This window comes from Carassius carassius, chromosome 32 (genome assembly GCF_963082965.1).
Source record: "Carassius carassius chromosome 32, fCarCar2.1, whole genome shotgun sequence".
In the NCBI taxonomy this organism is placed as follows: domain Eukaryota; kingdom Metazoa; phylum Chordata; class Actinopteri; order Cypriniformes; family Cyprinidae; genus Carassius; species Carassius carassius.
The window spans coordinates 5,525,918-5,538,232 of record NC_081786.1 but is presented as its reverse complement, the minus strand read 5'-3'; the positions used below and the strand labels follow the sequence as shown (position 1 = coordinate 5,538,232).

Here is a 12,315-nt window from a genome sequence, read left to right as displayed (position 1 = left end):
ATGTATCACTGTATTCAACATTGATAATAACAAAAAAATGCGTCTTAGAATGATTTCTAAAGGATCATGTGACAGTGAAGACTAAAGTAATAATGCTGAAAACTCAGTTTTGGTATCACAGGAGTAAATTAATTACACTTTAAAGTAAAAATAAAAATGAAAACAGTCATTTTAAATTGTAATAATATGTCACAGTATTAATATTTGTAATATTTTAGTATTTTTGATCAAATGCATTTTTTTAAAGACTTCTTTCAAAAATATGTATAAACAATATTATTCCAAATATTTGACTGGTAGTGTACACAAAAATCCTAAAGTGGAATTTATTTATTTATATATTTTTTTAAGCAGAAGTGAAGAGTTGCAAGTTGTTTTCTTCAATTTATTAATTCTTAATACAGAAGAACATCAGTAGGATATACCACCATAATTTAGACTTATCCTTTGCATATACATTAGTCTTTTCTATGTGAAGCACCATTTTCCAGTACCTCATCATGCCTTGACAATGACTACTGTTTTACAACGCTAGTTAAGTTTATCAGCATGCTTCATGTCTGTACTACATTCCAGCTGTGCACCTCTCCGCCATGTTCAGTGTAAAATTCCATCATATCCGTGGATGCCGCATTTTTTGCCTGCAATCTGGCAGCCAAATGTGAGAGCATCCTGTAGGCTGCCCCCTGCAGAAAAGAAAAAGGATCCGGTTTGGTTTATGTCCACAACTTACAATAACCTCTTACTTCTTTGTGTTTCAGAATCAGACCTTCATCCTTACCGTTAGAAAGGGAATATATCACAGAGGCATTAAACGTATCTCCTGCTCCAAGCGTGTCTACAAGCTTCTCAGGTGGGAATGCATCTGAATGGATAATTACACCATCGGGACCCATGGCATCCGCTCCCTTTTCTGCCCAGGCACAAATTAGGGTAGCTCTAGACACACAAGAAAACTCATCTAAACAAATGGAACAGCTAATATTTCAAAAAAGCACACACTTAAGCAGTGATTACGAATAGACATGGCCAGAGTTTTTTGATCATTAATGACATCTAGTGGAGGTTTTAACACTGACTCACCCCTTTCTCAGACGACCGTAGATACCCTTCAATGCAGCAGCGGATGAGGTAAACCCAAAGTGCTGGGCCACATCCTTACTGACAAAGACCTGAGTGAAAGCAGCCACTGATAAACAAGCTGTGTAGTGTACAAACATATCTCAAATGTTGTACCGGACCTGCATATATAATCGGCACACTATTTAAAGATTTTAAAAATCAAAAGCAAAAAATAAAAAAGAAATATTTGATTATGTATAGGACCTTCTTATAAGTCATATATTTTGACATTTTTAAATATATTTAAAATAGTCTTATTTAAATATATTTATGTAATATATTTAATACAATAAAAACAATACTGTTAAGAAATATTATAAACATTTTAAAATAAATGTGTTTATTGTAGTTTTTTAAATGTCATTTTTCTTTCATACGGACACAAAGCTGAATTCTAAACATTTTGAAATCAAAATCTTTTATAAAATTATAAATTCTGATCAATTTAATGCTTCCTTAAATGATCATAATAATAAAATAATAATCATAAAATAATAATTCCCACCCCAAACATTTGAACGGTAGTTTACATACATTATAATATACATAAAATATTTTGAATAAATGTTCAAAATGTAAATATTTTGAGTGATCTGACAGTCCAAAACCAGTTTACAAAGAACATTTGACAATGTGGTTTATCCATGTTAACATAATGTGTTTTATTCATGTGAAGCTTGTTTAAAATCTAGTAAAATCATACCAAATCACCAAGAGGGAAGAGCTGATAGAGGGGTTCCCTGGTCTTCTCGATTTCCACAGAGATGCTGATTCTGTTCTTCTCTTCCTGTTTACTGTTATACTCTCTCACCCTCTCAATCATCTTCACTTGTTCGTCAGCATTACGGCCCTGACAATGCATTCATAAAACAATCAGCTTTAGTTTTCTCATTATTCTCTGAAATAAAGCTATTATATTATATATATAACCTAAATAGTGTTTCAGTGTGACTAGTGCGAACTTGGGAGTGTTACTATGAAGCAAGTGAAAGATATCTGGCAGACACTCTCACCTCCCAGTGGATCCACTTGTACTGGCTCAGGTCCACCTTTGAAAAATCTTCTACAGAAACATCTGGCAAGTTTCTGATTAAACAGAGAGAATAGCTGATGAAAGTTCTTTTGTATTTTAGACTACAACAATCAGTGTTTAAAGAACGATCAGTAAATAATAATTGTACTTTGTGTACATGATAGGCCACTATCCCTTTATTTTGACATGATCTGCTGTAATCATATTATTAAAAACTGTTTAGAGTCACAAACTGAATCAGTGAAAGTCTGTATAGTGGAAAAACCCTAGATTATTGCCTTAGACCGGATGCCTGTCGGTTTGTATACGGTAAGCATTTGATAACAGTCATCAGTACAAATAGCCAGCTTTGGGCTGTGATTACAAGATAATTGTGATTATATACTAAACCAAAGACGGGAAATATTTTGGAAGTTCTCAAAAAAAAAAAAAGATTTTAGAGACTAGAGATATTATTCAAGGCCTAGGTGAAAATAAGTGTTGTTTTATATATTAAAAAACAAACACAGCAATTGAAAGTGAGGACAACGTACATTCTTAACCACGAAGATAAACCTTAACCAGGTGATATGTTATCTTCACAAATCAAAAATTCTGTGAAAAAAAAAAAGAATTGGAAAATATTAATTATTTTTCAGACTCACGAATTCTGATTTTACGTATCGCCATTGAGATTTTTTTCCCCTCAGAATTCTGACTTTTTCTCAAAAATCTGAATCACAATTTCGTTTTTCTTTTCTTTTCTTTTCTTTCTTTACAGAATTACAAATAAAAATCTAATTGCAACTTTTTCTCACAAATGCTAGTTTATCACACAATTCAAACTTTCCTTTTCAGAATTGTGCGTTTATATCTATATAGTCATGAGTTTACATATAAAGTCAGAATTGAGATTATATTATATTTTTCAATTCTGAGGAAAATGCCAAAACTGTGAGATAAGTCACAATGACCTTTTTTATTTTTTAGACACAAGCTGACTGAATGACTGGACATTAAACAACTTATTACACGGCTGCTTACCAAATAAATTTACATGATGTGAGCTTCATAATGATAAATTCTAAATTAAATTATATAGTTAAGTGGTTATCATATATTCCATATACAATATTTGGCCATAGAATGTAGCAACTGATCTTTCAGAATCATGTAATTCAGAAAGCCGTGGAATAAGCTAGTTAGTTAGTAAGCTTTGACATTGTGTCCTGTTGTATGTTGTTTAAAACAACTAAATAAAATAATCTTGTATAAAACACATTTAATAGTAAAACATAAATTAATTGAAAATAACAAATTCCCAACAAAAAATAAGCACTCAAATTAATGCATGCAATGTCAAATTGTCATGATTTGTTAATGGCAGCTACTTTAAGTCTAAATTATTGTCAATTACAGCAGTGCCATTGCGGAAAGTCTTTCTTAGATTATGTTAGAGAATGGGAAATGGTAATTTACCAGGTGCCCATCTAACTTTGGCTATGTTATGATTGTTGTAACTTTGGATGTTACTCTTACGTGTCCGAGAGCACGACAGTGCGAGAGCCCTTGGTGGGACACACCACACAACAGGCACACGGTGTCTCACCCCACAGCTGCCAAGCCACACCAGATATGTCCACCCCACACTGTGCAAAATCCCCCACGATGAAACTAGTGCAGCAAATAGAGAGGCATTGCAGTAAACCATATTCACTACTGAGTGATTTGGGAAGGAAAAATACAACAGGCTCACAAAGCGTGCCAGAACTTTGAACCATTCACTTTTAGTGCACCCTTTAAAGGGAAAAAGCATTACCACTTTGGCAGTTAGTATATTTTCACTTGTTGTTTTGATGTGATCTGCTGTGACAGCCATCCTGTGAGGAAAGAGCTTCATAGTACTTACAGTACACACAAACTCACACACAAACCTGTTCATATGCAGAATTGTACGGCTTCCTGTCGTCACACTGCTGATTACTACAGAAGCTGGAAAGGAGCAATCAGCATGCTCCAGAAGAAGAGAGATGTCAATCTTGTACATTTGAAAGTCATTCAAGATGAAGCTAGAAGAACAAATTACCAAGGAAAAGTATATCCATACAGAATACAAGTGTGCAGTGTATATAAACTTAAGTTGTGTGAGGGACAGGAAATTGTATTTCTGCTGATTTAAGTTGCAGGAGCAAGAAAATATGAGTGTGCCACATGACCCTTCAGAAATCATTCTAATATGATGATTTGATGCTATTCTTATTATTATCAATGTTGAAAACAGTTGATTTACATTATATTTTGGGGAAACCAATGCATTACCATTCAAAAGTCTGGGAAAAGAAAGATTATTTTCAAATAAATTAATACTTTTATTTAGCAAGGATGCATTAAATTGATCATGAATGTTACAGTAAATGTGTTACAAAAGATTTATTTTTCAAATAAATGCAAGATTTAAAGAATTCTGGGGGGGGGGGGGAAAGTATGGTTTTGGCAAAAAATTTAAACATTGCAACTGTTTTCAACATTGATAATAAATATCTCTTAAGTGCCAAATCAGCATATTTGAATGAATTTTGAAGGATCATGTGACCAAAAAAATAGTTCTATTAAACTGTAACTATTTTTCAACATGACTGTTTGTGTTGTATTTTGATCAAATGCACATCATTGCTGAAAATAAGGAACTCCTAATAATCATGAATGTATATATAAAATATACATAATATTTTTAAAATGTTGTTGCATAATAGTAGGTAGAAAACACTTACTCAGCTACTGGTCCAGGAGCCAAGGACCCCATAAATGCACACGGGGCCCCAAGAAGAGACAAAACTGTGCACGTGTTTGACGCATTTCCTCCCCTCTGCCATCTCTGAGACAAACAACTACCAACCAGCTGCACGTTATTGTATAACACTTGTGATGCAACATTAACTACATGCTCTTTATGGTCTGATTATGCGTTCGGAAAGCTAACGCTTAAAGTGCATTAAAATAAATAATTAGCAATTAATAGGCCTACATTATTATCAGAATTTCTTACCTGGTATCAGTATCTTCTTCCGGGTATTTATCCACAACATTTATGATATCCAGACACACCAAACCAATGCTGAGTATCTTTTTGTCTCCCATATTCTTCCTGCAGAACGAAATCCTGAACTAAGGACATGAGACGAAAGGTCATGACGTTACACTGTTCCGCACAGGAAGCACAGGAACGGGAGAACGTTTATCTTTCAGTGAACGGGAGAGCGTAAACATGAATACGAAGTCTAACGGCTTTTACCGAGTGTGGCCGAAAGTGTCAGCGCGAGCTGAACACGACGATTTCCGATTTTTACCGAGTGCAGCCGAGACTGTGCTGTCAGTTACGTTTTTGTAGTAAGTTCTAAAAACTTTGTTGTTTAAATATTTGAATGTACACATGATCTGACAGGCTTTCAGTTGCCCCATTGCCATGTTTTTAATATGATTTATTATTTTTGAAGACTAATAGATAAGAGAATGGAGGAGACTTCAGCAAGTGTGGTAAACTGGGTGGCGGAAGGCATCCTCGAGGTCCTCCAGATCTATAAACTCCTGCAATATGTGAGGGAGAAAAACAAAGCACAGATAAATAAGATGGTCGACGTGGGTGTATCCAATCTGCTAAATCTGACCGAACCCAAACAGGGACTCGGTGCCTTGTACCAAGCCTCTCTGGATCGTGATGAACACTTGGTACGGTTCCTTCTGTCACTGGGAGCCCATCCTGACATACAGGACAAGAAGGGCCGCACACCACTGATGCTGGCTGCACAGTTGGGCTACTTAAATATTGTGTATCTTTTGATCACAAATCATGCAAATGTGAATCTCACAGATGAAGAGGGAAAAGGCAAGAACATCTTTTTATGACCTCTACAATTTTAATCGAACTTGTTTACAATGTATTTACATATCGAAGTCTCAAAGTATATAACCGAAACGTTGAAATTATTGTATAGGTTCTTTGAAATAATTTTTTATTGTAATTTCCTCGGTTATATTTAGTATTGCTTTTACTAATTATCCTCTTCATTTGTAGGGATGCTGTTCTACTGCATCTCTCCAGCTAAAGAACATGCTCTCTGCCTGCAGATGGCGCTCGGCTGCAACGCAGATGTCAACAATGTTTCTAACTCGGGGAAGCCACTGCTTGTGTTCGCCTGTGAGCATGCGAAGGACTGTGAAGATCTGTGCATAAACATTTTGGAGAAAGGAGCTGATCCAAATGCAGCAAATCAGGTTGGAGATCTGTCCTCAAATCATAGCTCAGAATCAGATTAATGTTCCCTTATATGTTTGACACAGCAATAATCCAAAATTGTATGCATAGATGATTCAAAGATCTCTTTTACAAATACATAATATTACAATTACTTTTATAGCTCATATAGTATGATATAGTGACAATATGGAGCTCATATTAGGACTTTGAAGCTTTATTTAGATGTCCAAACTGAGCAATATTTTGCAGTTGCTAATGGCCATAAATTATTATTTATATGGCCAAAAAATCTGATGTAGATCAGTGAGATCTTTATAACGGTGTCATAGGATACTTACATAAAATGCATGTAAGTATTAATTGTCACTCTCTCTCTCAATAATTTGTCTTAGTAAGATTAAATATTTCGCTTTATGATTACAGTTCTGTAGATTAGACTTTATTGTGGCAGGCAAAATATATAAAACAATGATGACTGAGCGATGAAAAAAAAAAATGTTCCCCAAAAGCCTAATATATCATATTTGATATACACATTTTGACTTGATTTTGAAATATTGATTACAATGTAAGGTTATTCTTACATTTAAATCAATAAAGATTTATACATCAAAAAGACTACGTTTTTGGAAAAATACTCAAAGGCCTTTTAATTGCTAAAAAAGGAAGTAACTATCGATCAGATGACAGAATTTATGTATTTTCAGCGAAGTTTTGATCATATTGGTAATTTGGAGTCTTTCGAATTTTCCATATAAAATATGATACAGTCTGTTTAATAGGTCAGCATGAAAATTTGGATTTTGAGTTGAATCAGTATATTTGTTATGTTTTGGCTCTCCAAAGTTGACAGGATGCTCTGCGCTCATGGAGGCATCTAAGGCTGGTGCTGTGAAGCTTGTCAGAGCCATTTTACAAAAAGGAGGTAATCCTGACATGCTTGATCAGGAAGGACGATGTGCTGCCCACTTTGCCGCAGAAGGAGGTTTCCTTGAGGTTATGCCATGGCATTTTGAATAGCACAAAATTCACCTTTGTTTTGCTTTGGAGAGTATTACTGTCTCTGCTTTGTGCAGGTTTTAAAGGTGCTGTCTGCATACTCTGCTGACTTGGGTATCAGCTCGACAAAGGGTAACACACCACTGCACTTCGCTGCTGCTGGCGGCTTTAATGAGTGCTGTAGATTCCTGGCCCAAAGAGGTAGGCTGGGTCTAATGTCTTTCCATTTTCCCCAAAACAATTACTGACTAAATTAAATAAACATTGACCTGATTCAAGCTGAATACCGACACACTACTGTCTTCAGTAGAGCTGCTTATCAGTGAATTGAACTGGTTTCACATTAAATTAACTTGACACAGATATTGAACTGACTGAACCAACACTGAACTCACTGGAGTTGAACAATGACACTATTGTCTTGCTACAGATGCAGTATTTAGATTTGCCTCTTTTTTAAAGTTTGCATCAATAATTCTGTTGCTTTCCTGTTTAAACCCGAGAAGCTGCTTTGCAAATTTCTATTGGAATGCCTGGATTTTACCCACAAATTTTGCAGAACAACGGTAAATGTGACCGCACCTTTATTCATGGGAGTCCTCTCTTTTGTCCACAACAGGATGTAATCCTAAACTGAAGAATCTGGAAGGTCAACTTCCAAGCCAAGTCGCCAAAAGCAATGGCCACAAAGCTGCCCTGAAGGAGCTCAAAAAAGCAGAGAAAATGCATTTGAAGCTTTCTGCACCCGATGCTATAAACCCCAATGAACTCTGGGCCGTCACCCTTCACGACTGGTCCTGTGAGCACGAGACAACATTGCGCAAAGCCTTTGAAATGGCTGAGGGACTCGACAAACGTGTTGAAAACATTTCTGTGGAGAAATTTGTGTCTTTGCTTCAAGTGCATCAAGCTCCTGTAAGTAATGAGAACCTACAAAGGATCATCATGGAACATGACAAAAACCGTGAAAGTGTCGTCAACATAAATGACTTTTTCAAAGGCCTCAAGTACCTCCAGAAGGCCTTTGTCATCTCATCCTACGCTCCGAAGCAGGCTAAGAAGGAAAAGGGTAGCAAGGAAAAGAAGAGTGGCAAATCTGCCTCATCGTTACCCATATGCATAATGCCACCTGAGCAAATCTCAATAAGAGAGGACAGTGGACTACCTTACTACATGATCGAGATCTACCAGCCATTTACTGACACCAATCGGTTCAACCCAGACCGGCCACCAATTCACCCCATTGAGAATGATTCGGCTTGGTATATCGATGAGTCTGAAAAGACCTATACCAACATCCATTATTGTGTGAAGACTGGAGATCTAGAATCTCTCAGCCTGGCGTTTACCCAACAAGTGCCTGTTGATGTCAAGGATCAGTTCTTTAAGACACCACTCATGACAGCGTGCAGCTGTGGCAACTACCAAGTAGCTAAATTCCTCATTTTACTGAGGTAATGCTAAAAGAAAACTACAGATTTAATGTATTTGGAGGATCATTAGACTGTGTAATAAAAAAAAAAAACATTGTTTATTTGACTCCGTAGGGCTGACGTCAATGCAGCTGACCAGTTTAACTGGACGCCCCTCCACCATGCTTGCCATGCAGGTCATGTAGAAATTACCATCATGCTGGTGCAATCTGGAGCCGTGGTGGATGCAGTGGCAATGAATGGAGCAACTCCACTCATGAGAGCTATTGAAAGCTGTCGATTCAGCTGTGTAGAGTATCTCATCAAAGCTGGAGCCAATGTCATGGCAAAAAATAAGAGAGGTGCTGGGTTTGATATTGAAATGCCTCTATTTTTTCTACATTATATTATTTTTCGAAAGTTTAGTGTCAGTAAGAGTTAAATTAAGAATTTTAAGAATATTTGAAAAAACTCTCTTATGCTCACCAAGGATGCATTATATGATTAAACAAAATACAGTACAAACTGCAATATTGTGAATATATTTTTTACTATGTGTATATATATATATATATATATATATATATATATATATATATATATATCTATAGGAATAAATTAAATGTTACATAATATATATATTATGTAAATATTTTTTTAAATGTAATTTATTCATGTGAATTTTTAGCAGCATTTAATCTAGTCTTTAGTGTCACATGATCCTTCAGAAATCTAATATGCTGATTTGGTGATTAAGAAACATTATTATTATCATTAATGTCGAAAACAGTTGTGCTGCTTAATTTTGTGGAAACTTTTGTGGATTCTTTGAAGAATTGAAAGTTCAAATTTAGTTTGAAATAGAAAACTTTTTGTAACAGTCTACTATTTGTATATTTTTCTTCATTTATTTAAAAAACAATTCAATATTTTTGTATACACAGACCAAAATTGCTTGGACATTGCTATAAATTATGGCGATGCGAGAATCATTGGTTTGCTCATGGCCAAATTCAGCAGAAAGGACAAAGAAAAACCAACTTTAAAAACAGCCTCTTCAGCACAAGAAAAGGTAAAATGGGAAAATGCCCTTTTTTCTATAGCTATTGTTTGGATGTTTAATGAGTTATATTCTGTTTTTGTAGATGCGTTTTCGGTCACCAGCACCATTGGTTTCAGCAGCTGTGAAAAAAGACCTGAGAGACAATATCATAGTTAAGAACCCAAAGTTCAAGATTAGAAGTGGCACCAACAAGTCTGACATCAGCTTTGTTCCCAAAACCGTAAGATAGATTAATATAAAAAGAAAATTTCTGATGTTCGATAGACGCTGAGAATTTCTGATGTTTTCTGCATTCTAGCTTTGGGGGAAACATCTTACCAACAGTTCGCAACACACTGAGAAGTAGAAGGGAACACTTTGACAAAAAGACGCTTCTCAAGGACTTCATACACTTCAACAGAGCATCCCAGAGCTGAATGGGATTGAATGACTGGGGTGGAATAAATTAAATGTCTCTGTGCAAAACCTGCTTTGCATTCAGAGCTACTGTCTTTCTTTCATTTCTGAAAAATTAGTCTTTCCCAGACTTGTTCGTCTTTTGTCATTTGAGAAAAAAAATGAAAGAAGGACCACAGAAAAACCATGTAAATCCCTTTTCTTGACAGTGGATAAAAATAACCTTTCATAATCAGTCACTGAGATGCACAGTGGTCACCTTAGTGTGCTGCCATTTGGGATACTGCTGTACAAACCCCTGACTGAGAGCACCACCTGCTCTATAAGCCTTTTTCCTTTGCGCTTCTCCTGTGACTTTGGCTCTAACGACCAACCCCCACTGAACACAGGAAAAGGAGATGTCAGTCACATGTTTCAAGGTAACACATTAATCATTGTAAGTGATTGTGTCATTCTGATTGAAATATGCATGAACACGTGCATGATTTAAATCATCACATTGGCCAGTAGGGGGCAGTCAGAAACAATAATGCATAATTTAATGCACCATTTTAACTTGGGACAACATTTTGGTTGACAACAAGACATTAATAATAGGTCTGCTTATGTATTTAAAGATTAACATTAGAATTTTGTCTGGATGTGTTAAAGGAAGAAACACTGAAAAGTTTATTTTTTAATATAGGCTAGATATAAAATATTGTGTACAAGAAATAATGTGCACAGCACATAGGTGTACTATGACTCCGTTTAGTGGTGTTTAAATAAATAATTCACCTAAAAACTAATATGTATTCAACCTCAGGCCATTAAAGATGTAGGTGAGCTTGTGTCTTCATCAGAATAGATTTGGAGAAATTTAGCATTCCGTTACTTGACCAACAATGGATCCTTTGGATCCAATGGATGCCATCAGAATGAATCGATAAATCATAATAACACTTCCTCCAGTGCAAAGTATATATATATAATATATATATATATATATATATATATATATATATATAAATTTATTTAGAGCTGTTTTGGTCTTTTGTCACAGTGTTTGATCTGTGCATATTTCTCATCTGATTGAAAAATTTGGATATTGAATATAGATTAATCATATTTTAGAAGCAATGGTTTGGAGTTAAAATTATTTAATGGATTTGTATATTACAAACACAGTTTCTCAATTCACAAGAATGATGGACTGGAGTGATGTGGTTTATTTGTGGATTATTGTGATGTTTTTTTTATCAGCTGTTTGGACTTACATTCTGACGGCACCCATTCACTGCAGAGGATCCACTGGTGAGAAAGTGATGCAATGTTAAATTTCTCCAAATCTATTTTAAATTGCAACAAATCCATCTTTTTTTTTTTTTTTTTTTTTGGATGACCTGAAGGTAAGTACATTTTAAGCAAATCTTCCTTTTTGGATGAACTATTTATTTTACAAGACCCTAAAAACCAAACAGCTCACTCTATGTCTAAAATGTACTTTTAAATGCTGTTCATCTCCATTGAATGTAAATTCTGCAAAGCTCAATAGAAATTCAGAACACCTGCACATTGTTGTTCACAGGCTCTGACTCGGCACATTCGCATGAAAGGAGACACAGTGGAGTCAGCTGGAACTCTATCTGTGCAGCCGGATGTGATGATAGTTCAAGTGGCCATTGCAGAAAGGACAAGACACTGAAGATATCAATTCTTCTGCACTACAGACAGAAGCAGGGTAATCAATAGACAGGTTAGATTCGATATGAAATAATTCATTCATACTGTACACCAGGACTGTTAAAGCGCAAGGCCTTAAAATGATGAGGAAATGATAATTGGCTCCAGTGCTGGAGGTAATTGCCTTGATGATGTGGCACTCACAGACACACTCACCTCAGCTCCTAATCTTTAGCTCCAAAGGAAAAAGGAAGAGGAGGGGGAAAGGAGAAAGGTGTACCACAAATGAGGAGGGAGGAATATGTAGAAAAGCATATGAAGGTTATTCGATAAATGAAGGTGAAACAAGTATCAAGTCCAAATGTTATCATATGACATTCTGTTTTTTAGGACA

At 35.5% G+C, this 12,315-nt stretch overlaps 2 protein-coding genes across 5 annotated transcripts; one reads left to right on the top strand and one right to left on the bottom strand.

Moving 5' to 3' along the window:
* Positions 1 to 371: 371 nt before the first annotated feature.
* On the bottom strand, positions 372 to 5,413 carry khk (ketohexokinase). 4 transcript variants are annotated; one of them, XM_059519974.1, is made up of 9 exons: positions 5,181 to 5,413; positions 4,906 to 5,022; positions 4,069 to 4,203; positions 3,674 to 3,808; positions 2,136 to 2,208; positions 1,826 to 1,972; positions 1,084 to 1,172; positions 782 to 939; positions 372 to 686 (listed from the first exon to the last, which is right to left on the bottom strand). In XM_059519974.1, the coding sequence occupies exons 1-9, from the start codon at positions 5,270 to 5,272 to the stop codon at positions 598 to 600; spliced, it is 1,035 nt and encodes a 344-aa protein (XP_059375957.1). In that variant the 5' UTR covers positions 5,273 to 5,413; the 3' UTR covers positions 372 to 597. The 4 variants fall into 4 exon arrangements, with proteins under 4 accessions (XP_059375957.1, XP_059375958.1, XP_059375959.1 ...); XM_059519975.1 differs by lacking the exon at positions 3,674 to 3,808 and having other exon boundaries at positions 5,181 to 5,411; XM_059519976.1 differs by lacking the exon at positions 4,069 to 4,203 and having other exon boundaries at positions 5,181 to 5,411.
* A 129-nt stretch (positions 5,414 to 5,542) lies between these two features.
* On the top strand, positions 5,543 to 10,873 carry ankef1b (ankyrin repeat and EF-hand domain containing 1b). The gene is made up of 9 exons (XM_059519978.1): positions 5,543 to 6,017; positions 6,207 to 6,406; positions 7,236 to 7,385; positions 7,466 to 7,589; positions 8,008 to 8,842; positions 8,936 to 9,162; positions 9,745 to 9,872; positions 9,946 to 10,083; positions 10,162 to 10,873. The coding sequence occupies exons 1-9, from the start codon at positions 5,645 to 5,647 to the stop codon at positions 10,207 to 10,209; spliced, it is 2,223 nt and encodes a 740-aa protein (XP_059375961.1). The 5' UTR covers positions 5,543 to 5,644; the 3' UTR covers positions 10,210 to 10,873.
* Positions 10,874 to 12,315: the final 1,442 nt, after the last annotated feature.

Coding starts and splice junctions, on each gene's coding strand:
- khk (XM_059519974.1), bottom strand. CDS start 5,272: ATGGGAGACAAAAAGATACTCAGCATTGGTTTGGTGTGTCTGGATATC. Junction 4,204..4,905: donor GCTCCTGGACCAGTAGCTGA/GTAAGTGTTTTC, acceptor TTGTTCTTCTAG/CTTCATCTTGAATGACTTTC. Junction 940..1,083: donor TACGGTCGTCTGAGAAAGGG/GTGAGTCAGTGT, acceptor TTGTGTGTCTAG/AGCTACCCTAATTTGTGCCT.
- ankef1b (XM_059519978.1), top strand. CDS start 5,645: ATGGAGGAGACTTCAGCAAGTGTGGTAAACTGGGTGGCGGAAGGCATC. Junction 7,386..7,465: donor CAGAAGGAGGTTTCCTTGAG/GTTATGCCATGG, acceptor TGCTTTGTGCAG/GTTTTAAAGGTGCTGTCTGC. Junction 7,590..8,007: donor TAGATTCCTGGCCCAAAGAG/GTAGGCTGGGTC, acceptor TGTCCACAACAG/GATGTAATCCTAAACTGAAG.